Source organism: Eimeria necatrix, genomic scaffold (genome assembly GCF_000499385.1).
Source record: "Eimeria necatrix Houghton genomic scaffold, Enh_scaff87, whole genome shotgun sequence".
In the NCBI taxonomy this organism is placed as follows: Eukaryota; Apicomplexa; class Conoidasida; order Eucoccidiorida; family Eimeriidae; genus Eimeria; species Eimeria necatrix.
This window is the reverse complement of record NW_013654673.1, coordinates 66,704-93,625: the sequence shown is the minus strand read 5'-3', so window position 1 is coordinate 93,625 and position 26,922 is coordinate 66,704. Positions and strand designations below refer to the sequence as shown.

The 26,922-nt window shown below is 51.2% G+C and overlaps 4 protein-coding genes across 4 annotated transcripts; 2 read left to right on the top strand and 2 right to left on the bottom strand.

Moving 5' to 3' along the window:
- Nucleotides 1–309: 309 nt before the first annotated feature.
- ENH_00080830 (hypothetical protein, conserved) lies at nucleotides 310–5,608 on the top strand (the record flags this gene model as incomplete). The annotated part of the gene is made up of 3 exons (XM_013583268.1): nucleotides 310–1,554; nucleotides 1,749–1,868; nucleotides 2,030–5,608. 3 exons carry the CDS (start codon nucleotides 310–312, stop codon nucleotides 5,606–5,608), a joined length of 4,944 nt encoding a protein of 1,647 aa, XP_013438722.1.
- Nucleotides 5,609–6,803: 1,195 nt separating this feature from the next.
- ENH_00080820 (serine/threonine protein phosphatase 2A B56 delta subunit, putative) lies at nucleotides 6,804–11,848 on the bottom strand (the record flags this gene model as incomplete). Its single annotated transcript, XM_013583267.1, has 11 exons — nucleotides 6,804–6,930; nucleotides 7,136–7,296; nucleotides 7,632–7,793; nucleotides 8,119–8,230; nucleotides 8,780–8,908; nucleotides 9,422–9,520; nucleotides 9,994–10,085; nucleotides 10,256–10,520; nucleotides 10,800–10,885; nucleotides 11,081–11,234; nucleotides 11,577–11,848. 11 exons carry the CDS (start codon nucleotides 11,846–11,848, stop codon nucleotides 6,804–6,806), a joined length of 1,659 nt encoding a protein of 552 aa, XP_013438721.1.
- Nucleotides 11,849–16,077: 4,229 nt separating this feature from the next.
- Nucleotides 16,078–20,500, bottom strand: ENH_00080810 (NAD-dependent DNA ligase OB-fold domain containing protein, putative; the record flags this gene model as incomplete). The annotated part of the gene is made up of 4 exons (XM_013583266.1): nucleotides 16,078–18,115; nucleotides 18,511–19,128; nucleotides 19,331–19,497; nucleotides 19,760–20,500. 4 exons carry the CDS (start codon nucleotides 20,498–20,500, stop codon nucleotides 16,078–16,080), a joined length of 3,564 nt encoding a protein of 1,187 aa, XP_013438720.1.
- Nucleotides 20,501–21,431: 931 nt separating this feature from the next.
- Nucleotides 21,432–26,313, top strand: ENH_00080800 (radical SAM domain-containing protein, putative; the record flags this gene model as incomplete). The annotated part of the gene is given in 9 exon segments (XM_013583265.1): nucleotides 21,432–23,289; nucleotides 23,633–23,781; nucleotides 23,929–24,074; nucleotides 24,413–24,467; nucleotides 24,472–24,768; nucleotides 25,007–25,110; nucleotides 25,379–25,436; nucleotides 25,820–25,926; nucleotides 26,259–26,313. Coding segments are annotated over 9 exon segments (2,829 nt in total).
- Between the last annotated feature and the right edge of the window lie 609 nt (nucleotides 26,314–26,922).

Below are 26,922 nucleotides of genomic sequence, written 5' to 3'. Positions count from 1 at the left end.
TGGCGGCGGAGTGCTGCTTATGCATTCACAGCAGGTTTCAGCTTGCTGCAACAGCGGGTAACATTGGAACGTCACGCGTGATTTCCGCTAAATTTGTAAGGACTGTGGTCGCAGTTTGAGCGAAGAACAAGTATTCTTTAGGAGACAGCCCTGGTGCTTCGCACCTGTAAAACCCAATTGCCAGCAGCAGCAAAAGCAAGAGCACGCATAATACGGAAGGGGCATGCGGATAAAAAGGAGTAACCCGCTTTTGAATGCGCATCTTTGCCGCTTTCTGAGCGGCAAAGGAGGCAACAGCTTCGGCTGAAAATGAGTTACCGTGGCCAGTCGGTATACGTCCTTCCTGCAGTTGCAGCCTCAGTAGCCCAGGACCACGGCATCAGCAGCAGCAAGGGCAGGAACAGGGAAGCCCCAAATTTGTACATTCGTCGCACGGCATTCTATGGCGAGAGCGGTGGCAAAGACAATACAACAGCGCAGACAGCGCGGCGTGTAGAGGCGCGCAACGACTTTGCACAACGACACCGCAGGTATGCTTCGAGGCAGCGGGACAGCAAGCAGCGAAACCCATTACGGCAAAGCGGAGACACAGCCAGTGCAGGCTTGTCGCTAGTAATAGAAGGCAGACGGGCGGTACCTTCGCGTGGAGTGGTGACTCCAGCGGGGCATGTTGCAGTGCTGGAGGCAACGAGCACAACTCAAGCTTCTACGACAGAAGCAAGAGCACTCCCTTCAGCAAAAGAAATTGAATGCATTCAAACTGCGCAATTTTCCCGCGTGATCACCTGCTCTAGACGTGAGGGCCGAAGTGGGGGAGTCACAGCAGCAGCGGAGAGAATGGCATCAGTACGTGAGGTCCTGCGATCAGCAACAACACCTGTAACAGAAGCCGTTGCCGCAGAAACAGGGAGGAAAGCAACGCAACAGCGGAAAACGGACAGCAGCGACAGCAGTGAAAGCAGAGAAAGGCGTCAAAGCATACTTGGCGGTGACACTCCGCAGCGTATAATCAGTAGAGTCCTCTCTCGTGTACGGAGGCATGTCGCAGCTCGATTTAGCAGCATTGAAAGTAGCAGCAGCAACGATGAAGCCAGCAACGGCAGCGACTCGAGAGAATGGCAGAGTATCTGCAGAACATTGCGGAACAGCAGTGTCAGCCGGACGCAGGGAATAAAGGGCAAAACCAGAGCGAGCAACTCCAGACAGAGGACCAGCAAGGCGCACTCAAGGAGGCGCAGTACTGCCACGAAAGTACTTCACTACAGCAGCAGCAATAGCAGCATCAGAGGCAGGAGCAGCGGCAGCATCGGCGGAGAATATAATCATAGGCATTTCGCTGATGCGACTGCCTTGGGTGATGAGGGCAAGCGGATAGGACGCAGCAGGAAACTTAACCGCGGCGCGATAAAGATAAGAGATCGCAGCAGCAGCAGCAATCACAGCAGCAGCAACACCAGCAGTAACTGCGGACAGGTGAGAAGGAAAAAGGAGTCGGCAGCCCTTCGTAACAGTCTAATCGAGCCCAAGTCACTCCTGCCGAATCCGGCTCATAAGGTAAAACCAACAATAAGTCTCTTTCCTCTTTCTGCTGCAGCAGCAGAACCCCGATAAGCAGTAGGTAGAACCAACAATGCGTCTTGTTCCTGTTTTTCAGCTGCTACCGCAGCAGGAAAAATCGGGAAAAGGCAGGAGGACAGGGTAGGTTTAATGTAGACATTACTACGCTTTTGCGTTTTGCCACTTTACAGACACTGTTGCCTGCAAATCAACAGCTTTTCGACGACCAGCTGCTGCAAACTACTCCCAGCGAAAATTGTAGTAGCATGGGAGACTCGCTGATTAGCCAGTGGCTAAACTATTCTTCAGCGGTAATTGACGAACGGAACCACAGCAACTTCGTTTCGTTACTGTAGTCTAATTCTGAAGGTTCAGACACATTTACCGTCCTGCTGCCCCTGCGCTTATGCGCCTTTTGAATTGTTACTGCATCGGCGCTGCTGTATTTTTTGCTGCGCTGATGCCTCCGCAGCTTATCGTTGAGGATGAGTCTTCTGACCTGGCCGATCTTCCCCAACACTTGTGTGTTTCCGCGTGCACTCCTTTCCAGACACCTGCCTTCAATATCAGACCAAGATCAAGACCAGCAGAGGCAACAGGAAAAAAACGTTGGGCGCAAATTGTCCACGAGCCTGTTGCCGTCAATCCGGAAGATAAAGAGTTTATTTTGCGCTCGAAGCCTGAGGAGGTCATAGCCCGCATCAAACAGCGTTTAGGATTTCTCAGCAGCAGCGGCAGCAGCAGGTGCCACTATTGCTGCAGTACGCGTCTTTCTTCGTATGGTTGGCGAAGAGCAGCTTCAGGGCCTTGTAGCGGAGCTCCTTTTTCATGGGACTCAGGTCGACCACTATGCTGCTCACAGGAACAGGAGGAGGCCACGCAGTCGTGCTCTGCTGCAGAGGAAGAGGACACCAGCGGGCAACAGCAGCAGCAGCAGCGGGAACAGCAGCAGCGAGAGGAAGACCAGGAGAAACTTAGTTTAGGGTTAATGACATCTTTTCCAGGCCGCCAGTGGCTCCCAAGTCTTACCGTCAGCGCCCTTGAGCATTCTGGCGTAGGCGCCGTCCACGAGAACGAACCACTTCAGCGGCAGCAACAGCAGCAACAGCAGCAGCTGGCGGAGAAACGATTGAAACGTACTCTGCACATTTCCAAAAAGCAGGTGGCAGCTTGGAAAGCTGCAAGCCAATCCCCACTTCCTAAACTTGATGCCAGTTGGGCTGCTGCTGATTCAAGAGTGGCAGCCGCAGAAACAGCAGATGCTGCAGCACAAGGGAAAACACTTCCCCTTAGTGACAGCCTTCTCTTCCGCCTATCACCTGACTCATCTTGCTGCCCAGTCTCTTCTTCGGAATTCACGGTCGATGCTTCGCCTAATCGGCAGCAACTGCAGCAACAGCAGCTACGACAGCAGCTGCAGCAGGTATGCCCAGAATATAGCAGCGAAGATGAAGGTACGTGCAGTCGAGCGTCGCCAGAATACGTGCAGCAGCATCAAGAGCAGCAGAAGCCGCAACAACCCCCAGACCACTCCAGTTACGCAAAGCAACTGCGACGCTGTCCGCAGCAGGAAGGATCTCCACACCAGCAGCAGCAACAGCAGCACAACAAAGGCAGGGCGGCGTCGCCGTATCTCAAGTCGATGCGCCAGCGAATTCAGGGAATTGAGGGAGCACCCGCAGCAGCGCAGCAGCAAATGCATGACACGCAGAGAAATGATCCGCTGAAAGAGATGCAGCAACAGCAGCTGGCGTGGATGACACCAGAAGGACCCCTTGGAAGTCCAAAGGAAGCAACAACTGCAGCGACTGGCTCTCAAGAGCCGCTGCAGCATCTTCAGCAGCAGATGGGTGATAGTGCCACTGAGAATCGGACACTGGAAGGTGCAGAGCAGAAAAACGCACAAGGACGCATTGAGCAGCAGCAACCGCAGCAGCACCGGGACCAGCAGCGGCAGCCGTCATCCAGATTAGCTAGTCCGCTAGAACAAGGAGGTACTGACACTGTAGAAGCATATCCAGCAGCAGCAACAATGTTAGAAGAAGCTGCAACGGGACATGTAGCCGCAGCAGAAACAAACGCAGCAGCAAAGAGGCAATCAACAATGAGCGCGATGTCAGAAGCTGCTGCTGGAGCAACAGCCTCAGCAAAATTACCTAACGACCCATCTGTTTGTGAGTCGGGTTTAGAAGCAAGTGCCGAAGCAGCTAAATGTGCAGCAGCAGAAGCTGCCACAAATGACGCAAGCGTTAAAGGTGATGCAGCGATTGCTAATGGCTCCGTGGCTTCCATTGCTGTAAGGCGGCCGACTGTGTTGGAATCGATGGACTTGGGAGAAGCGCGAGCCAGTTGTGCTGTTGCTGTTACTGCAAGTGCCAATGGGGCAACAAGCCCTTCCACCGCTGCGGCTGATTCGCATACTGCAGTGCCTACTTCTGTTACGGCAATCCTTGCTACTGTGCCTACTGAGAGTGCTGCTCCCTCTGAAACAGTAACTGTTCCGACGCTTGCAGTACCTTCTTGCGCTGCAGGAGGTAATTCTGCTGCTGCGGCACGAGCTGTACCTGGTGCTGAGGCATCAGCTGCAGTAAGGCAGCCGGCTGTGCTGGAAAGGATGGACTCAGGAACGGCGCAAACCAGTTGTGCTGCCACAATCACTGCATCTGCAACCACGGCAGTATATCCTCGCAGCGCATCGGCTGATACTCATACTACGGTGCCTACTGTCACGGCACTGTGTGCTGCCCCGCCTACTGAGGGTGGTGCTTCATCTAGAAGTGCAGCTGTACCTACGCTTGCATTACCTCCGTGCGCTGCAGGAGGTGCTTCTGCTGCTGCGGCACCAGCCCAAGCTACTTTGGAAGACGCTCCTGGTGCCACAGATGCTGCCACTCGTGCCGCTATGGCTTGTTCCTCTGTAGACGAGCCCTCTGGTGATCAACTTGCTTTCGGTCCTACTGCGGTGGTAGCGGTTTCATTGAATTCAGCACCAACGGGATCTACTAACTGTGAAAAGTCGCCCCCGCTGCGTTCGTGCACACAAAACTGCACGCAGCAGCCCCGTGCAACCAGCAGCAGCCGCAGCACAAACTGCAAGAACTGTTGCCTACAGACTCCTTGCGGCGCCTCTACCTTTGCCGTTGCAGCGCCAGTGACGTGTGTAGGCTGCCTGCAACAGCAGCTGCTACTGCAGCATCATCAGGTGCAGCAGCACCACAGGTATTCGCAAGCCCAACCCACTGTGTACCAACAGACACCGGAGCAGCGTGCAGAGCAAATGCAGCCGGATCAGTGCAGGCAGCTTCTAGACCTGTCTGCTGGCATTTCTGTTCACCCAGGAGCAACAGCAGCAGGAGAAGCAGGTCAACAGTCAAGTCATTCTCAGGCACAACACCGCCAGGAGGCTTTAGGTCGCGAACTGCTGCAAATACTCACGGCAGCAATCCAGTCTTCTGCTCGAAGCCGTCGCCACGGGCAAGAGGCACAGAAGAGCCACCAAGGCAGCCGCGCCAGCCAGGGTAGCAAAAACAGGAGAACGAGCCGCAACACGGGACAACAGCGCGCAAGGCAGAAGGCGGACGTTCACATAGACCAGCAAAATGCGGAGCATAGGAAGGAGAGGAAGAAAGACCAAAAGCGTAGAGGAAGAAAGTGGGCCGGTCACGGCAAGCGCAGCAGCAGCAGCAGCAGCAGCTCTTGCTGCTCCAAGGAACATAGAGTCCTTCGTGTTGCAGAACATCAGGAAAGCAGGATGCCCTCGGCAACCCGGGACACGACGGAATGCGTCGGTACCAACAGACAGGAGCGGAGTCAGAATCGGTCTGCTTCACCAGTGTCCGCTGCACCTGTCGCAGCTACTGCTACATCTGCTCCCACTCCTGTTCCCCGAAGTGAGCCAGCAGAGAGGATGCGGTTAAACTGCTGCAGGCAGCAGCGAAAGGCATCAGTGCTGACGAGTTGTGAAGCGGAAGAGCAACTCGAAAGGGGCATAAGGCTGCAACAACGATGCCGCTTACTGCGCTTGCTGCAGCAGCAACTGGAGCTGCAGTGAGTACAACTATACGTTTGTGGACTCAGAAGCCACCAATACCTTACAACACTCCTGAAGTACCAACATTTCGAGTCCGGAGGTCGTTACGTAAAAGGTCATTCACAAGGTCTTCTCAAGGAAATAAAACAGTGGCGTAGGACTTTTTGCTCGCCTCGCTCAAGGCGGGTGTCCTGACGACGCAACTGCATTTTTTCGTCCTCCTGTAAGCTGCTTTAGACGGCTTTCCGAATGGAGAACACTGGTATTAATGATAGCTACCCAAGCGCAGTTATTACAGAATGTGCAGCGTGCGTAGTCGGCCGCATATCTATGAATACATCAATACTTGTCATCCTTGTGACCTCCCTAAAGTAACTACGTGGCAGGAGTGTATTATGTTAAACTTGTGTATGCTCTAGATAGGCTGCCGCTATAATAATGCACAGCGCCCGTCGTATCCATGTTGAAGCCGGCATGTTGCCTGCCCTGTGAAAGACCTAGCGATGAGACTATTTTCGCACAATACTCCTACAAATATCCTTCACGCTAATCTTCAGGCAGCATTCTTGCGCAAAAAGCGACTGCGGCTGCAGCTGAACCCTCTGTTCCGCATTTATTTTATGTCCCTCCCCTCTGGTGGTGCAAAAAGGAAACGAGGCGAATATACGAGGCACAAAGTACAGTGGGCCTTCTCCACTGAAAGCACCCACATACAAACACACGCAGACCCGAATGCACTAGCACGCCCACCTTACTGCAGTCTCCAAACGCCGTCCACCGCCGATGCGTGTTGAACGCTCGCATCAACACACATGTTCTACTTCACAAAACACCAGATATAAAGCGGTTCTTGTGTGATTCGCTCGAGGTCCGCTGGCCGTCTGGTGGGCCCTGCAGAAGGTTTGTAGCGCCACCCAGCTGCTGCTGCAGTGACCAAAGTTCATCGTATCTGCGTCTGTTGAATTCAGCCCGTCTCTGAGAGAAAGAGGGTCGGGTGGGCGGCCCCAACTGCAACAGTGTAAGGTTTTCAGGCTTATTGAGACCTCCGGAGCAAAATTGATTGCGGGGTCCTCGTCTACAAAAATTTGCCTTTCTGTACGCCAGAGAAAGCAGCATGGGGCTTGAGCGTGACCCGCCTACCGCAGTGTGAGGACTGCGGCGGTCCTATCAGATACAACAAAAGGCCACATGGCCGACAATCACGTGCAATAATATGTCAGTGCGCGGGTACTGTCTTCTGATCTTCGCCGTCTGTAGTTACCCTCCAACCGCCCTTAGCCGCTGCTGCTGCTGCTTCCAGCTCCGCCCATCGCTGGGCCCTTTCTTCTTCCTGTTCTTTTCGGCTGCACCGAAGCAACAAGGGCAGCAGCAGTTTACAGAGAATAATGGCGGGCACTCTGCCTTAACTATAGGCATGTGCCAGGATTCCTGCGCATCTACGGCTTCAATGCAGCGGGATATAATTGCTGCACAGCACTTGAACGTAAACTCATTCACCGTGTAAAAGTTATCTTTAGCGTGAGGAAGTATCACTAGGAATCTGCTCACCGCTTCTCCTCAGCCACAAATCTGTTGGAGCACTCATCAAAGAGAGCCGTATCAGCCTGGGCCAGAAGTTTAGAAACATTGTACGTCAGAGTGTGCACTGTCACACTCCAATGCTGCTGTGAGCTCCGAAACAAAGCTCCTATTATTATTGGAAAAAGCTCCTGCAGCAAGAGCAGCAGTAGAAGCAATGGCAACTGTCAACATGCAGATACGATTGACGGTATGAAGAAATGCCAGTCTCAGTTCGGCCTCCCAGCTAAATCCTTTGCCTTCCTTCTTTCTGCGGCTGTGTTCTGCAGCATAACGGCTGCAGCAGCGAGCAGCTGCCGGGACAGATTTTCAATGGACTTCTCTAACTGTTGATCTTTTTGCAATGCAATCTGTTGCTAGCCTACGACAGTTCTGCACATTTCTGCTTCCTGCAGTTCTCCCTGTGCATCAACCTTCATCTATCTAAAGAGAATTTTCAACCCCAAACGAACTTCTTTAAACGTACCGGCCTATTCAGGTTTATCAGTCGGACGATTTTTTCATTATTCCACAGAAACAAGACACGCTCAGCGACCAAAAAGTTAGGCGATTGAATGCACTCCGCCAAGCGAGTAAAGAGAGGCAGCATTACTTCCTGGAACTCAGGCAGCTGAGTCTCCTGTAAAACCTGCAGCATGCAGCAGCAGCAGGACTCATGCATTGTGTAGAGAAACTACGCTCGCAGTCCTGACGCACGGTCAGACAGCTACACCAGCACAAGCACACGACCTCAGATATCCCCGGCATTTGCATATCCAAGACAAAGACACCACACCCCAGACAAGTTAAAAAGCTGCGACATCTCTACTACGCATCCAGCAGTCACCAAGTATACGCAAACCAAGCGTTCTAAGCAAAGGCATAGGCTCGACGAGGCGGCCTAAAGATCTGAGAGCTTGTGTTCGTGTATACTGCAAATGATGCACGAGCTCCTCAACTAACCCACTGCTCACGTGCTCTAGTTCGTTGAGAAACAGCACAACTTTTGGAGCGTTGCACGCCGGCCAGAAACGGACCATCCCTAATATAATTGGCACCGCCACACGGCTCTCCTTTGCAACATACCTAAAAGGCAAACTCAGGGAAACACAGAATGGAAAGCGGAAAGTGGCGAGGAAAAGCGTCTCCACTGTATATATATCAAAATGCAAGCAAATACAAAGCAGAAAAGAGGCAGACAGGAGAGACGGGGACGAAGAAGCGGCAAAGGCAGGCATCCCATTGTTCCCCCTGTTATGCCTCGATGCAGCTGATGTAAGCACAGAGAAAACAACGCAGGGTAACGATGGAGGATGAAACAGACAGAGACGAGAGAACAGGTAACGTCAAGCTCTCAAGGGGAAAGAGCCGACACACCACGGTTTCAGGCAGAAAGTAACCATGGAGACACAAAAAAAAGACAGACAAGAAATCACGTGGAAACACGGGCCGAAACTTACAAAAGTAGAAGCATACGCCACTAAAGCAGGACAAAAGTCTACAGAAAACTGCCATTCAAAACTAGAATCAATTATTCTGATTCCCCAAGTCCGCAGTTCAGTCTCGCATGCAGTACAACAACAGTGCACGCGTCCACATCGCAGTTCATAATGGTATGTATCGGCCTAAACATACTGCTCCATGCAATAAGTGAGCTGTTTGTGGAAAGCCCCGAGAGACCTCGCCTTGTGAAGCGGCAGCAGTACGCGTTCGAGAAAGAGCTTGTGCTCAGCCTTGAGGGGAACTGCAAATCCATTTATGACGCTGAAAGAAACAACGTAAGGAAGGTTTGGAGATAAAGTACACATCAACAAGTACATGCCGCTTGTATGAAAGGTGGTACCAGAGGGTCGGTGTACTGAGCAACGGAGCTAGGTGCGCCGTACACAGAGGAGCATTCCCTGCCCCGAACACGCACACGCACACTGTCTTCGTAGGCACTTAATAAAAATCCATATTTGCAAACCAAGCAAAATCCAATACGTGTCCATGTCCGTGTATCTATACCTAGCAAGCGGCTTTTTACATGAGTATTTGCGCAGCTAAACAACCAAGCACACATAGTCCGCACACCATTGCCGATCTAAGCTGCACGCTCGTGCATTAAAACAGAAGGTGCGTTGGGACTGAGGAACGCAAAATGATGCACTTGTGCACAGAAGCAGACCCATAAAACTACGAAACCAGGACCAGGGGAGAGGGAAGTGCTCCCAAGGGGAAGGAAGTGAATAAATGCACGGCACAATTATGGGTAGTTTCAACAGCCACAAAAGGTACCTGCCAAGAATTTCAAGGAGCTCTGAAATGCCATTGGGAGACTCTTGCTCATTCACAAAGCGGTGGAAAACCTGCTGGATGCTCTTGCGCACGAAAAACCTGCAAACAGGCAAGTGTGACGCACAACAAAAAGCGGAGATGAGAAAAAATACACGCCAAAAAATCCGCTGGGCAGTGCAAACGGCAGCGAGAAACACGGAAAACAAAAACATCTACAACAGAGAACAACGCACAGAAAGCGACACATAAAAAGACGAAAAGAGACTCCTCAAAAGATCTAAAGTGCGCCTTCAGTGTTGGTCTCCCTGCCTTGCCAGGGATCGAAAAGAAAGGCAAAATGAGCAAAAACAATCAGACCGAAAAAGCACACTGACAAAAATTCAGCAAGGGCAACGCTCATCGCTTTGTTCTTCAACCAGTGCATAGGTCACAAAAACGCCATACAAATCAAAATGTGAAAATTATTGAAAATCGAGCTAAATAAATATGCGGCTGAGTGAATGCACACATGCGTGTATACATGCATAATAGAACCGGGTGCGAAGGCCCCCTGAGCTAAAGACGAAGCATACCTTAAGGCCATTATCTTGCCGTATATTCTGTGAAGGATTGTTTTTAAATAGTCCCTCTCACGAGGATCTTCTGAGCTGAAAAGCTCTAGAAACTTAAAAGAAATAAAAACGCAAGCAACAAAAGAATGGCATGCAAGGAAGACCTACGCAGCCAGATGCGAAAAAAAAGCAGCTGCCTTGACTAGTCGATTCAATTGTGCACTTGTTTAACCATTCATATATCAACTGGTCTGATAAAACCTCTGAACTACGTGGGAAGTACCTTGAGGACAAACTGATGGTCTATAAACTTTTTCGCGAGTTTGGCGCTGACGTCGTTTGAAACGATAAATCTAAGGAAGAATTCATAAACAATCTGGATGTGCGGCCAAGAGCTGTCGAGCTGCGGCTCGTCCTCTTCAGCTTCCAATAGCGCAGCCCCTCTGTGCTGTGATGGCGGCAAAGGCCTAAATATATTCGCGGAAACCATGTCCATCACGTCCTGCAGCACCTGCTCTGAGAAGCAGTGACGAGTGCTATTCACGTACCTGTGACACACGAGAACAGGCACCAATGCATGCATATCAGCTGCAAGCAAAAGAAAGCCTTTGAGCACGAGTATGCGTCCCCACAATACAACAGAAAGCGGCTGGCTCCCAGTGTACACCCAGTAAGACCAAAGACAGATAATGACGAAGCCATGGTCCCAGCAGCCACAAACCGAAAAACGCCGCAAAAAAAGTTTACACCTCAGGTGCATTCGCGCTTTGGACAATATTCTGCAAGAAAACAACTGCAGCAAGGGGGAACACAGGGTCGCTGCTGACTCGACTATCTCCACGAGGGCCTGCTTCTTCAAGTCTTTATCTCTCGCGAAATCCGGCGATTCAAAATCGTAAACGATGCAGCATGCCTGTAGTCGTAGTACATGCCTCAACGCCTTGACATTCCCTCCCAGGGAACGCGGCACGCACTTTAAGGGGCATGCACATTTCAATCCAGGCATGCGTAAGGCGCCCCTAAGTGTCTACGGGGACAAAGAGCTGACTGAGAAAGAACAAGGGGACGAAGAGAGACAGCAGGGAACGGGATCCATCAGAAAACGTACTGCAAGCTTCTTCCGAAACAGCTCCGGCCTCTCGGCTACCGGGGCCTCCATAAGAGGCAGCAAGTCAGAGGGAAATGGACAGGGAGCACGCGCCTGAGGCGGCCTGCCTAACAGCAACGCTCTGACGCTGTTGTTGCTAGCGTCTGCGCCGTCACTGCGCAGGCAGCACGCAAGCAAAAATAAGCTGTGCACAAGCAAAACACGGCGATACTGTAGTGAAAATAGGAATATATATATGTATACGGATAGATGCACGGGGGCGACAGAGGCAGAAAAACAAAACAAAGACACGCCGAAAAAATAGATTCGGAAAAGGGCAGGAATGATGGAGGGGAGACGCGGCAAGAGAAAAAAGCACAAAGTCTTTGGCATACAGACGCACTATATCGTGCAAAAAAGCATTCATGCGTTGCAAGCAAGGATGTCATGCGAAGGCCACAGAGGCTTTCATAAACAGCACGTCACAAAGTGGTAGGACAAATAAAAGCATGCACACCGAGAAATGTCTACTTCTTGGTTTTTGAGACTGTCTGCCTGTAAGAAATGATCTCGCGTGCCATTCCTTCCAGTGGAGCTAAAGACGGCAGGAGGACAATCGCCCTTGCCTGCTGCGCCTACACCTGACGCTGCAGCTGCTGCTGTGAGTGATGTGGAGTCCTGTTGCTGTGTGGTCTCCGGGTTCTGCTGTTGTTGCTGCGGCTGATGTTTCTCTGACTGTTGTGAGCCGCTGCGAGAGAAACTGTCCCTCGACGAGATGCGCCGTCGCATTGACTGAAAGAGTCTGAAACGTCCACAGGAACAAATTCAATGGTAACCATTAAAAGTTTGAGACGTAAGGTGCAGAAAGCAAGGGAGCCTCGGTCTGCAAGTAATGCAGTCGCAGCAGAAGCAAGATGCATTAACACACAAGCAGCTACACGTTGATAGGTAAAAAAGGCACGCACAGAAACGCCACGCACAAATACCAACAGAAGCCAAAGGAACACAGAAAACAATAGATGGACAGAGAAGTAGCGCCGCAAAAACGAAAGCTAGAACAGAACAAAGGCAGCAACTCAACGGTACAACAAACGGGAAAGGCCCAGAATATTCGATGATGGAGCAGACAGAAATAACGTGTTTCGAACAACGTAGGCAGGCAGTCGAAATATTTTAAAATTACTAGAAAAGCCTACTTCATCTTCAACATGCGCAGACAGGTTGAAACCCGAGGCGTAGGCAAATGACGAGCAGCGCCCAAACTGGCTGCAGTTGGCTCAAGGTCCCGCATACATGCGCAGCAGCAGCAGCGATGGGGAAGTTACTTTTCGCCCATTAATTATCCTTTCTGCAGGATTGACAACCAAATAACAAATTGGAGTTCTCGACAATATGTAAAACGTACAAGCTGCCTGTATTCAGTACTCAACCAGCCACTGAACGGTGTTCCTTCAGAATTTAGTCTGTACACGAAAAACCAAATTACACTATTTTGCTTTTCGGCTATCCCGTTGTCTTCGTTATAGTAGCTTAGCTTGTGGGGCTCAAGAACTCAGTCACAAAAAGTGGTACACTCGAACAGGCCATAAGCGCGCTTGTCCCATTCTACAAGATAAAAAGAGCAGGTGCTGTACTAGTCTCACCTCGGGTCTCACGCTCGAGGCGCCGAACACAGACAAAGATTGCAGCTGCTGCCCCCAATGATGCGGCTTTTGTTGTTTCCGCTACTGCTAGTCCTTCTGCTATGCTGCTGCTTCGTTGCTTTTGCCGCTACTACGAAGGTTGCCGTTGAGGCTGTTGCTGCTGTTGATGATGCAACAACTGCTTTCAGTCGAGCTACTGTTCGCACTGCTCAACCTCTATCAACAACAGTGTGTTTACGCGTCTTGTTGCCACTGGTTTCCTCCTGCTGCTGAAGACGACGGTGATTGTCCCTTGAGAGGGCTGTACAGCACTGGCGACTTCGGTAGGGGTGCAGGGAAAGACAAGCAAGCGTGAGGGCGTTTGGAGACCTCCGGAGGCAGTAAAGCTGCTGAAATGGGTAGTCTTGCTCCAAAGGTGCTCTCTTTGTTGCTATAGCAGCAAAAGAACGATGGACGCGCAGCAGGAAGTCTGCTGCTGAGCAGCAGCTTCAGGAAGACGGGCTGATGCGCCGCATGCGAAGAGAAGGACCTCTAAGGAGGCCCTGAAGAGTAGACAGCAGGGTCATTCTAAGGTGGAGAATGTCATGCAGAAGAAAAAGAAGCAGGGCAGACCCAGAGCTGCGTGAAGTTCCAGCGGCACTCCCTTGTTCAGTCGTTCTTATGCTTTTCTCAAGCCCTTACGGGAACCACAGATGCAATAAGGAAATACTCTAAACGCCGATTCGGAAGTTTTAACCTGCTGGAGGAAAGAAACAGCAGCTGGACATGCAGTCAGGCCCCAGATCCCGCTTGTTACACTCTGTTCCGCTGGAAGACGGGTCGCAAACCCTCAAAAGCTTTGTTGCTTTTACAAATCAGATGATCAAGCACTGTGGCTACTAAGCAATAACAAAATGTATAGCCAATACAGCCGAAGACTAGGAAGCAGCAAGGATGGCGATCGCATGTGCCTTGCTTGGGCTGGTGGCTGTAACGATGTATGTACACACTGGGTTCTACAGAAGGTGGGCTACATCTAAAGAATTAGTTTTCTATAGTGCGTTTTAACTCCCCAAAGGGCTTGACGAAGCAGTGCAGTCAGCCATATTCCACAGGAAGCTAGGGAAGCCTGCCCCGCACGCATTCTCAACTGTCTCCGGTTTCGACCACTAGTATTTCTTGACTAGTTTCCAGACACCGCAGGTTCAATAACTATCTTTTCATGATGAGAGGCTGTCTACAGCGCACATGAATGGCAGTAATGGCAGTGTTTTCCGGACTGCTCCAAGTGTACTGGGGAATGGACATAGGCGGAAAATGTGCTGTACACGGACTACCACTTTAAAGAAATCAAAGCAGCAAATAAACCAGCAAGTCCATGAGCCATAACGCTTGCGTTGTATTCTGTCTGAGATTATGACTCAGCTAAAGCTGTGTAAGAAATACGCCCACGGCTTAGACGAGTTCCAGGGGCATTCGGGAGTTGCGCTGAATTATATTACCTAATAAGTTCACAAGGCTTTTATAGGCAGCTTCGTACGAACTGTTTAAGGAGTGGCTAGAGTCTGGAAAGAAAAAGAAGGCAACATTTAGTGACCAGGACGGAGAGAAGTTAGTTCCATCCGATTTTCAGGAGTACGGGATAAGAAAGCGATAACAGAAAAAGGTACCATAAGGTCAAAAGAACAGCACCCACTGTGAGGCGTAGAACTGGTGAGCGAATGCCTATGAAAAACGGCTCCACAGGCAATGTCCTTTGCAAACATAAAAACACCTGGTGAGGGATGCTGGACGCATTTCGCCTACAGCCATTGTTCCAAGCGTGATGCAAACTCCTACATTTCCCTTTAAACAAAAGCACTATTAAAGCATTGCATGCACTGTGTCCAGAGTGGAGGCCCTGCTGATGTTAATGCTTAGGAGCGTGACGAAGCCCTAAGGCCGGGTTGTTACAATCCCCTTCACCGGCATCCCTCTTATTAACTTGTAAGACTCCGTTGGTGGCTCTGGAATATCCCTTCTTCTAGCGATTCCAGTCGCAATTGTTCAGAAGCCGAGCACGCGTCCCGTCGAGCGTGCACGAGGGCCTGGCAACAGCGTGGATCAATAATTAAGTAACAAGTTTAGGTTAGCACAGGTGACAATGCGCATGAGGCATTTGTGCCATGCCCTTCTCCAGACTAATTCCTTTTACTTGTAATTGTTCTCCCATGCTGTGAGCAGTCCCACTTTGGCCGGTGGAGAAAGCCCTCTGCACGAGGCCTTTTGGTTAGGGGGTCTCTGTCTGCGCTTAAGAAGCCACACAACCCATGAATTTGGTGCAATGGTTTGTCGCAAAGAGATGAAAAAGGTAAAAACGGACAGACGAGCCGAGATTATCAAGGCGTTACAGCAGGGGGAGACAGCTGTATTGCGGCCTATGAGAAGCTTAGCTCTAGAGTGCAGAAGGATGATGATTTGATGGATTTTACGCATGCGCGAAAAGACATGTGCTCCGGCGTAGACCTCACATCAGACTCTCAGTCTCCGTGCAAGCAGTAAAGGCTCTGCATCCTCTCCGCGCCAAAGTTGAGGGCTGCAGAGTGCGTCGGAAAAAAGTGTCAAGCGCCTCAAAAGTCATCTAGGTGCGCCCTCCAAGATTCGTCTGAATGGCACCAGTGTAAACTCGCTGGTGAGTATTTTGTCTCTGCAAAAAGAAAATATAGGCAAGGTGTCTTTCAAAGGATAAATGGCTGAGTACTGCTCTCAAGCACTTGACACTTCGAGGTAATCGAGACATTGAACGGGATAGACGCCAGCGCTTTGTCACATCTACACCTCCCCTATGCTGCGACGAGCAAGTTTTTTTTGCCTTTGATGGCTTCTGTGATGTGGCCGCATAGCCCTGGAGGACCGTTGAGGTGATTTCGCGAAGAAGAGCCACCAGCGATTTAATCCGCAACACGAACAAGGGTTGTTTCGGCCTATCAAAAAGGGCTGAGCATTCAGTGAATGCGATGCGTATCACGCCGTGGAGGAGGACTGGAAACGTTCTACATTGCCTTTGGCAAGCCCCAGTCTACCCTCTCATCTAGTGCAGGTCTGGCTGTGCATGTTTTCCTACGTTCCTGCACTTCTGTGTTCTTCCCTATTTACTTTTCCGGCTGTTTACCAGTCGCTGTGCGTGCGTGCCCTGGCTGTTCGTTTAGTTGGCTGTTTTCCTGTGTGCCTTCACTTTTGTGCATGTCTACCGAACTTCACTAAACTTAAGGTCGACTCATCCCTAGACAGTCCAAAGAAAACATGGCATACCCCTCGAGCTCCGAAAAAAGCTTCACTTAAAACAAAATGACAAGCGGCGCCAGCAACTTTCAGTTGGCGCATGCCCTGTAATAGTGGGCAAGCAACACGAAACGGTTACCCTGCTGTAGTCTCGGGGTGAACAGGCAGGACCTTCGTCACTTCTATCAGCTGCTGTCTATTCCTTTTGTCATTTGCAAACATTCGGAGTTCCTTCACAAGAGACAGCTCGATCCCAGGAAGAGCCAGCGTCCAATCCAAACTTTGCTCAGATCGGTCACCCGTTGGGCTATGTAAACCCCGTAACGTCGCTCGAGACTCGAGGCCATCTACGTCGCGGGAGACCTGATGATCCTCAAGCATCTGTAGGTCTTCAGAGCCCTGTGGGATCGGTATATTCTGCGGGGTGTGCAACATTGTTTTACAGCCAAATGGGTGCTGCGAGTCCTGGGATGTTTGTGGGCTGGCTGTGAGCTTTGGGGTCTCTTGAGGTGTTTGGCCGTTCTGTAGGATTCGGTCTATTGGGCAAGATGCGCTGAGGTTGTCTAAAAGAGCCAAAAATCCACCAATGGTCCTAACGTGATGTGACACAGCAGCTGCAGCTCTCCTGCCCATGCCAGGGATGCCCAGGGCGAACAGCAGCTGCTGCAACGGGACACCACGGCCTTGAACTTGCTCTATCTCTTTAAACAATGCGTCGCGAGCCTGAGGTCCCCACCCAGGCCAGCCTGCAATGCCACTCTCTCCGGCTGCTGTCCTTTGCCTGTCCACCTGAGCTAAGTGGAAAGCATCACTGGGAGCTTCCAAGTACCCTCGGCTTATGAGGGCCTCCAGGGCACGGGGTCCTAGCCCAGCCACCGCGACACCCTCGCGTGAAAAAAAACGACGCAAACGCAGCAGACGTTGAGATGCACAAGCCCATCCACCAGGGCACCACAGAACACCGAATGCTTTGTCCCCTCTTCCACCTTCGCCTTCTCCTGTTACAGCCTCTTCTCCGACAAATGTACGAACACTGGAAGCAGCAGGAGCGGCTACAGCTACTTTAGCTGCGCTGCACTCTTCACTTCTTCTGTCACTTCTGTCCTTCGCTTCTAGTCTCTGCTTGCACCTTTTTGAAAGCTTGCCTGTAGGCGATGACCGCTCTATCAAGCCCCGGCCACAGGACGGGCAGGCTGAAGGCAGTAGGGCAGGCTCTGCCCCTTCCTCCCTATCCTCCAGATCAACCGCAACTATGTGGGGTACAGATTCCCCCTTCAACTGTAAGTGAACCCAGTCCCCAACTCTGACGTCTTTTCTTCGCACTTCCTGTGGGGAGTGCAAGGAAGCCCTCGCAACCAAAACACCCCCCAGCAACACTGGCTGCAACAACGCAACGGGCGTGCATACACCTGAAGACCCAACGGTCCACTCAATCCCTACAACTTTCGTCTTGGAAACCTTTGCTGCGAATTTCAAAGCAAAGGCCCAGCGCGGCGCTCTCGCAGTGCTGCCTAGGCGCTGATGCAGCGGCAGCGAATTTACCTTAAACACCACACCGTCACAAGGGATATCCTCCAGCTGAAAGGAACAATCCGCTGCTAAACTAGCCCCTGCCGTACGAGGGCTACTTGCTCCAGCGGAGCGTTCACGAGCCGCACCGGACACATAAGAAGTGCCATCGCCAAAAAGTGCTGAATTAGTGACACCGCCGCCAACAGATGCTGGGTTGATTGCACCGCCGCCAAGGGGCGCTGAATCTGCATTACATCCATGATGACGGCTGGCGCCATTAGCATGAGGCGCACCAGCAGTAGCAGCGTGAAGAGCTCCAAGGTTTGACATATATATTTCATGACATCGGCTTTGCTCACTGAAGGCTTTCAGAGCGTCTTTGCGTCCGACTACCAAAGGACAGTGTGGCAACAACACTTCAAACCCCCATTGCTGGAGCCGCTGCAGAAGCTCAAGTTGCGTAGTGACTCCAGCAACAGCATTACCCGCCGCACTTGCAGCCGCAGCTACTGCCGATATACTGGCTCTGTGAGTGTCCTGATGGTCATTCTGGTGTCCAGACAGTGCACTGTCCGATGCCCCAACCAGGGCATAAGCACAGAAGCGAATGGCACAATTTGCCTCTTCGTCAAGACGTCGCAGCATTCCCACAACGGCATGCCTGCGCCACCAACAGCAACAAAAGTAATAGCAATAGAACTGAGTGTAGTAACAGTACACGGCTACGCTGCCTTTTCGTGGCTGCAGCGTATATGCTCGAAAAAGAAGCAAAGATACGTGAAGACGACACAAAGAGACGTCCGGAAGCAGAGCAGTGTGCTCTGCTTCCGGACGTCTCTTTGTGTCGTCTTCACGTATCTTTGCTTCTTTTTCGAGCATATACGTGATGCCAAATATCTAAGCAAGCCTCTCGAACCAATATTTCAACTATCCTTGCCAGTCTGCTCCTACGCATTTGTGTCCGTCTCCCCGTGTCAGTATCTGTTAAGTTGTCTTCGTACAGTAGCGCGTATCGACGCTATGTTTTATGTGTTGCCTTGCCTTGGGGTCGAAAACGGCTTCAGTCCCTCCATCATTCTTCTTTTGTTTAGTGCAGAAAGCGCAGATAAGCACATATAGGCCTCGCCCCTCACCTCTAGCGTGCGCGGCATGCCAAATACCCCTTGTGCCGCACTCGGTGCTGCTGCCACTGCAGTTGTTGGTGATGCACTAGTTGCTCTCCTCGTTTCCTTTGTAGAAGGAACATCAATTACAAGAGGGAGAGCACCCGTATGCGCCATCTGCAGCGCCTTCTGCGTTATGCTTTCACCCCGCCGTCCGTCGCCCCTTGTCAGTGCCCTCACCAGCCTGTAACGCAGAATGCCTCCGCCAGTATTATCGCCGCTATTGGTGTTGCTACTGCTTAGCTCATACGTGAGAGATACGCTCTGTCCGTCCACTTTAGGCTCCATCAGCAACGCCTCAGCAAACACATCCCCTCCAGCAGCAGCATCCGTTGCGGCAGGCACTGTAGTTGTGGCCTCTGCTACTGCTGCTGTAGCAGGAGCTGCTGCAACTGACTCATACAAAATGCCTGCAGTATTTGTTTCTGCTGCAGCTTTTAGTATGCATTTGCGCCTTCGACTTCTTCCCACAGACGTCCTGAGCACCCCGTGCAAAGCCTTCGCAACAAATCTGAAATAGCAGCAGAAGCAGAAGCAACGCAGAAGCACGAACAGCAAGCTAGCGAATGCCTTTGAGGACCGTAGGGTGCTCACACGCTTCTTCAGTTGGCCCTAGGGCAAAAGCCTAGCCGAAAAATTAACAGGCCTTACACCCCAGACCCCGGATGTGTAGATTTTAACCGCAAGCCCTACACCTCCCCTCGCATGTTTACCTGTCGAGTCGATCGAAAAGGGTATTGGCCTCTCCAGGCGAATGAACGCTTTCCAGAGATAGCACCGGGGACACATGCTGTAAGTTTCCTGCTGCTGTTGCTGTTCCAAGGGTCCCGTGGCCGATGCGCCGGAGAGGACTGCTGGGGCCGCCAAGTCCGGGATACTTCTGCAACAACAGGCAACCAGTAAAAGCTGGTAGGAGGGTGTGGCAGCACTAAATTCGCGACGTAAAAATGAGTGAGGATTCAATAAGCAGTTCTTCCGTTGACGTGGAGATGGGTAACGCCAGCAGCCGCTTATAACTCCTGCTCCTGTTTTACACTGCCCTTTGTTTCTGCGGCAGCTGTTGCTGCACTGATGCCACTACTGCTTTTACTGCTACTGAAGTAACTACTTGTGTTGCTGCTCCTCTTGTTATTGCTGCTGACCTTTTCCAGTTCGCCTAACCGCAGCCATAAAGCGTCAAACTCTTCATCTGAGGCCAAAGGCTCTTCCCCTGAATAGTAGGCCTTATTCAGCTCATTAATTTTACTGCACAGAAGCGTGTGCGCAGCAGCTGCTGCCGCTTTCCCTGGCGCTGCTACCGCGGGTGCTACAGCTTCCCCCGTTGCATTCGTTGCAACGGGGGCGTTCGCTGCTACTGTTGAGGCCGCTACATCCTCAGTATTGCGCCTGTTCTGCGCAGCCCCTCCAAAAACAGGGGCTCCATACGAATATCTCGTGCTGATGGCTTTGCTGCCTCTCCAGTTGCCGCTGATGGTTTTACTACTGATGTTGCTCCTCAGCATTGACTGTAGCCCGTGCCACCTCAAGCACGTCATCACAGTGGTTATGGGGAAGCCATTAGCTAAGGAAGGCTGGTTCCGCTGCTGCTTTGGCAGCTGCTGCTCTGCAATAGTTTGGAACGGCCTGCTGCACGAAAACGTAGTAGACGCTCCGCTATTCCTGAAGGCAGGGGTCCGCATGTCCAAGAAAGCCGCTGATGCTGCCTCGATGCTTCTGGCTCTCAAACAGCAACTTGCTGGTAGAATGAGCCGCTGCAGCTTGTGCTCCGCGCTTTCGGCAGGGCAGCTAGGGTGCTGGATAGCAGTAGCAACGACCTTGCTGCAGTGCAGCAGCAACAGCATCTGTGACAAATGATAAACTCGTGAAGCTAAAGAGTCCTGCATTTGCCTCGGCCTTCGCTGTTACAACTGCCGGCGCCGCAGCAGGCGTTTTACTCTTCTGCGTAGAAGTCCTTCCGTTAAAATATGCTTGTTCCTGTTATAGCAGGCTGCGCAGCTGCTATTATTATTGCTGCTGTCGGGGTCCATGCTGACGGTCAATCTGCAGGTCGGCAGCCCGCGTTTATGCACCATTCCTTCAATATTCTAGGGAATCCAGGGAAACAAATCGCCTTGGCAGCTCACACATGCGCTGTGCCTGCAGCTGTTTCAGCTGCGCCCTGACTGTCGTGTGCGCTCCCGATCCATTCTTTCGGGTCAACCTCTGCTGTTGCCGTTGTGTTCTTGTTTGTTTTTGCGAGTTCGTCTGCAGTGTTCCCGCTGTTGCTTCTGCTGCTGCAGATGGCCTGTGCATCTACTGCTCGGCACGATCCAAAGAAACTGAGCCACACTCAAACTGAATGCAGAGCAGCATATCTCTTGGTGATGCTGCTTTTGCTGTCACCGACAGTACGCCAAATTGATCTCAACGATACTCAATGCACAGGAGATCTGAGAATCGAAGTTCCCGCGAGGCCGCTGATGCCGAACGGTGGCAACAGTTCAGGAACTATGCAATAATGTAAAGACTTTATTGTACAGCCCATGCCAATTTTTTTGCAGTCCTAGTTCTATTGTTCTTTTTAGCGGCGGGTTGCATGTGTTGGGGCTGCAGCCGCTGGAAGTGGGCCCCACAGCAACTTCTTCTGCTCTAAATTGGTAGTACGTTTCTCACGTAATTTAGTACCATGCTGCAACCGAGGGAGAAGTAGCAGCTGGAGTAGGAGCGGAGTGTTCTCTTCTTCAAGGGTGGCCCCAGCACTACGGGGCTCCCTTGAGGGCTTATCGCTGTTTTTGTTGCCTTCGTCACCGTTTTTCTACATGGTTTCTTCACAGTATGTTTTCTATTTACAGATTCAACCAGCCTATCCTGCAGGTCCTCTCCAGACATGCTCAAGAGGTAGTACTCTCCACTGCATCCCCTGCGGGAGCGGCTGCTAATAGAGCAACTGCGTCTCCTGTAACAGTTCCTGCTTCAGCTTCTACTCAGCCCACCAAATCTGCTCTGACCAGATGCTGCGGCGGGAATACTCACTGCTGCAGCGTGACACCAGCGTCTGCGAGGAGCTGCAGCAGCAACACGTCGTGCTGCAATATTGCTAGCCAGCTGCCCGAAGACGAAAGCACTAACTGCTTCTGCTTCAGCAATGCGCCCTCTCAGCAGAATGACAATGGAGATGAGTACATCCGCAAAAGCAGCCAGTGCTGCAGCAACAACAGCGTGGACTACCAGATTTGGTATGACCCTGAGGGCCGACTGTGTGAAGGCCTGGCCCTGCTGTTCTCTCAGCAACTGCAGGCTGCGCTCAACCTGGATCACCAGCAGCCGCAACAGATACTGCGGAATTTATCCCATCAGAGGTCACAGCGACACGATACGACATCACTAATTGTAGAAGGCCTTTTTGCTGCGCAAATGATGAACAGCAGCAGCTATTGCGGATCAGTTACAGCTGAGTCGGGCGGCCACCAACGGCAGCATCAGTTGAATACACTAGCAAGAAAAGCAGCCTTGGCTGTAAAAGGTGCAACTGTTTCAACGCAGCCACTCAGTGGCGTGACTCTAGAGGTCCTGCTCGATGTGTGTCAAGGACTTACCAAAAGCAGCGAAACACGTAGGCGTCCCCTGCGAGATGTGTGCGTGTTCCTATTTGTGGAAAGTGTAAACGGGAGCCTGATGCCGTTCTCTGCTGCCTTCGTTTCTGAGGTTGCTGGAGCACTGGCGGATAGAAGGATTATGCAACATCCCCTCAGGGGATGCGCTATCTCGCTCGTTTGTTGTGATAGAACGCCACCAGTAATCGCAGCGCCAGTACCACCAACGGCGGCTCGTGGGGAAGCAGACCGTGGTTTTGAGCAGCACCAGCAAGCTCAGGCTGAAAGGGGCGTCACCACTTCTAATGCAACAGCAAGAGGGAACAGTTTTAGCAGCAGAGCCAGTAGAGTAATCAAAAAGCTTGCAGGGAACTTGGTGAAACTCGGATCAAGCTCTCTGCTGCAGCAGCAACAGCAGTTGTTGTGCTTGACATTAGGTGCGAATGCTGCTCTGGCAACGACTGCCAGTAAGTATTGTCAGTGGGCAGACTGTGCGGTGGAGCTTGTGCTTCAAAGGCAACAACAGCAGACAGCAGCACGGCCAGCAAGCTACTGCAGCGACACTGACACATCTGACGTATCAAGTGCATGGATGTTCAGCAGCTCGGAGGACGAAGAGCAGCTGCAACTGGGGTATTCTGGTAGCTGTGGGCCTTTGCCGTCTGACGTGGAAGACCTGGTAGACTCATCACTGCAGCCTCGCACACCCTCAGCAGCATCAGCATCAACGGCACCGGCAAGAAAGGCCACGGACGCTGAAATATCTGGTTCACCTGAGCAGCTGACTCCTCGTCTTCGAAAGAATTTGAGCAAGGAGGGTTACAAGCTAGTGGGCACTCACTCAGCAGTGAAGCTGTGCCGTTGGACAAGGTCGGCTTTAAGGGGGCGTGGCGGCTGTTACAAGCACACTTTTTATGGAATCAAGTCTTTTGGTTGCATGGAGTTCACCTCCTCTGTCGCCTGCGCGAACCGCTGCCTCTTCTGCTGGAGGCACCACACAAATTTGGCAGCAGGTGACTGGAGGTGGAAGGCAGACGATCCGCAAGACGTACTTCGTGAGGCAATGGATAAACACCTTAAGGCAATCAAGGAGCTCAGAGGTAGGCGGTCACTGCCTTCAACAACATCAAAAGCGGCAGGTGCTACTGCTCCCTTTTGAGCACGGCTAGCTTCATCATCATCGCGCTGCGGCTGCAGCGGATATACAAGAGGTGTACTGTTCAACCTGCCGTAGAATAAATAGGTAGCATTTCTGTATTTTTAATTGGAGTTCTCTATTTGCTTTCATAGACTTGTCTTAGCTTCTTGCGCTTTGGCTTTTTTTCGTACAACCGTTCGTCACAATTTTTTCGTCGTCGTCTTTTTCATTTTCAGCATCCATATTTACCCTATATTTTTCGCTTTACTTTTTTGGTTTATTTCGCGCGTTTCCGTCTCTTGCAGGTCTTCCTGGCTTGCGTGACGATTTCTACTCCGAAGTTAAAGACCAAATATTGCACTGCGCGCTTTCATTGGTTGGGGAACCAATCATGTACCCCCGCATCAACGAGTTGTTGCACCAAATGCATCAAAGACGCATATCCACTTTCCTCGTATGCCCGCAAGAAGTGTTGTTTATCCCACTCGCTTCTTGCCGCCGTTGCTTCTGCTGTTAGGGCCACTGCTATTGCTGCTGCTGTGTGTTGGGCGCCGTTACCCCGGTGAAACTCGACGAAAAATGCTTTCGTCTTTCTTTTCAGGTGACAAATGCACAGCACCCAGATGCTTTGCGTGCCCTGTGCCCCGTCACGCAGCTTTATCTTTCGATCGATGCAGCGACAGAGAGCGACCTTAAGCGACTAGGCAAGACCGTCATCCCAAGCCCTGTCGCCGTCTGTTTCCGAGTGTGCCTCTGTATTCTCGATTTGTGTCTTTGTTTGAGTCTTTATATTTCTGTTCCTGTGATTCTTCCCCTTTCTGCTGAGCTTCTCGTGTTGCTGGAAACTCTGTGTTTCTTCGCCGCTTGTCTACTTCCCTGTTTCCTGATCAGTCGCAGTGTCTGCACGATTGTCTCCCTGTATTGGCTCGCTTCTATCTGCATCTGTCTCCTGCTTTTAGTGGCAGTTTTTCCTGCCATTGTTTTTGTTCATTTAAAAACTTCAGCACGCAATGCATGAGCGGTGGAAAATGCAGGCGCGGTTTGTTGGACCTAGTTCTGGGTTGTGCCTGGTTGAATGCTTGCAGACAAGCCCGTACACCGGGACTCATGGTTGCGTTTCCTGAGTTGTATAGACATTCTTAAGACAAAAAAGCAAAGGACAGTATTCAGGTTGACGCTTGTTCACGGTTACAACTGCATACTAGGGCCTGTTGCAGATGCTGGCACCAGTGAGCCGGCGAACAGCCACAACGCCGCCAGCAACAGCGGTAGCAGTACAAGTAATACGAAGTATGCCAAAGGAGTGACGAGCACGCTTGATAAATACGCTTCTTTGGTGCTACGAGGCGAGCCTGACATGATTGAAATTAAAGGAATGACATTTTGCGGTGGCCTTGACAGGGAGTCTCTGTCGATGCAAAATGTCCCGAGACACCAGCAGGTGACCGGTCGTTCGCACAGCCCCTCTTTACTTCTCTTTCCTTTCTCATATATCCTGAGCAGGAGCTTTAAACCATCGGCGCACTACAAAATTGCCGTAAATGGCCAATGGCGCTGCATTTGCCTTAGATACATCTGCATTTGCCTCCCTTTGTCAGCCTCTGTGTATGTTTTTTTGTTGCTCACCCGAGGTATCTGTCATCATGGTGGGGCAGGCAGGGATGTGGGGCTTATCGTAGGTCTTGGCATTCGCCGATGGCCTGCGACGGGCACTGCCAGAGGGGCTTTATGGACTGGCGTCGGAGCATGAGCACTCTTGCTGTGTTCTACTGGCGCACAAGAAGTAAGTCTTCTCCGTTCACTTTAGTTATCTGATCGATTCTTCTGTCCTTGCAGATTTCTCTTTATTGTCACTTGCGCTTCTTTGATCCGTCATGTCCTGTATCATTTGGCTGCCGTCAATTCCTTGGTGTATTTATATATTTTGTGCCCGTCCTTTTGCTCGCATGTCGGTTCGTTAGTGTTATATTTCTTCGTTGCCACATGTATTCCGCTGTTCCTTCTGCTGAGGGCTTGAGAGGAATTACTGGCGGATCTGCTGTTGCCTTCAGGTACTTTTATGAGGGCCAGTGGCACACGTGGATTGACTACCCCAAATTTTTTGTTCTGGTGTGCCCCTCTGTTGTCTCTGCTCTAGTGAAGAGGTGCAGTAACCGTGTATCCCGTGCAAACGCAGCTCGCAGTTCTCGCTGTGTTTCCTAGATATATTTAACAGCCAGTATTTGCGTCCTTACATAAAATAATGTGCATTGACTGTCAGCTGCAGGTGGGTGTGTGAATTTAAATACGCATGAAGTTTATCCGTGCACGTAAATTGATACTTTTGCATTTATGGATGCATGCGTGCGCACGTACACTTACCTGCATGTGCGCATGTGCATGAACACCAACATTTGTTGCTACGTAAATGCCAGTGACAGTGTGCGGCACTGTGGACTGTGGATCTCTCATATGCGCTGTTTTATATCTGCGCTTGATGGATTTGTAATAAGGCTCTGAGCGGGGATCTAAACTTTAGTGGCATTGACTACTCGGCGCCCACACCATCCTGGGCCATCTTTGGAGCCGAAGGTCGCGGGTTCGACCCCCAGCAAAAGCGGTAAACCTGTTCCGTGGCCTTCATTACCATGTGTCTACTTTGTGTACGTTTGTACATGCATTCGCCGTTCCTTTGTAGGAACTTTTGTGTCGGGTTGATGCATGCACTTCCTTCTTGGAGCAGGGACATCAATCGAGAAGGAATGCTTGTACCTTCCAAACTGTTGCCTCGGGTGCACAGTTTTCTTTAGGAGGCAGGATGCACTTGGGCCTCCCCGTCAGCGTTTTTGCCTGCATGTGCTTGCAAATTAAAACGTATTCGCAAGTAGGTGTTCCACATCGTTATATGATGAAGTGCACTGATATGGATGAGTTTTTCATTGGCCGACGCAGGGTATTTGGCAAGGGCCGGAGGAGGAGAGAGTTGGAGCTGTCTCAACAAACGTAACAAACGCGACAAGAAGAAGAGAGGAATAGGAAAACGAATGTTTGGAGGAACACAGACCGAACCTGGGAGGACTGCGTTGGACGTCAGCAGATGTACTACTGCAAGCACATCTTAAATTTGTTGACTTGTGTGATGCGGGCAGCGCATGCATGCACATGTGTAGCAGGTTTCCTTGTAGGTTGCAAGCACGTTGTAGCAGTGCCTGCAGAACATTGGCAATACTGAGTAGACCATGTACTTCGTTGCCTTTTAAACGTACACTAGCCTTGGAAAGCTCTACTTCCATTGGGAAGAGTTGCCCACTGCGTCGTCAGCCGAAGCATGCCTTCGTTATTCTCCATCACGTGGAAACCCCACAGGGAATACAAAATGCGGTGTAAAAATCCAACAGAGGTGGAGAATGGAAGTAGCGGCTTGAGACCGACACAAAAAGCACAGACAGCGGCGAACGAACACGAAACAGCTCCCACCAGTTCGCACTTAGTGTGCAGAAAGGATACGAACATAGGGGAACGCAACTACGAACTTTTGGCCGCAGAGAGCTTAAAATTGCAGATGAACCTAGGAAAAGTACACGACCTATATATGCACGTATGATTTCCAGCGGTC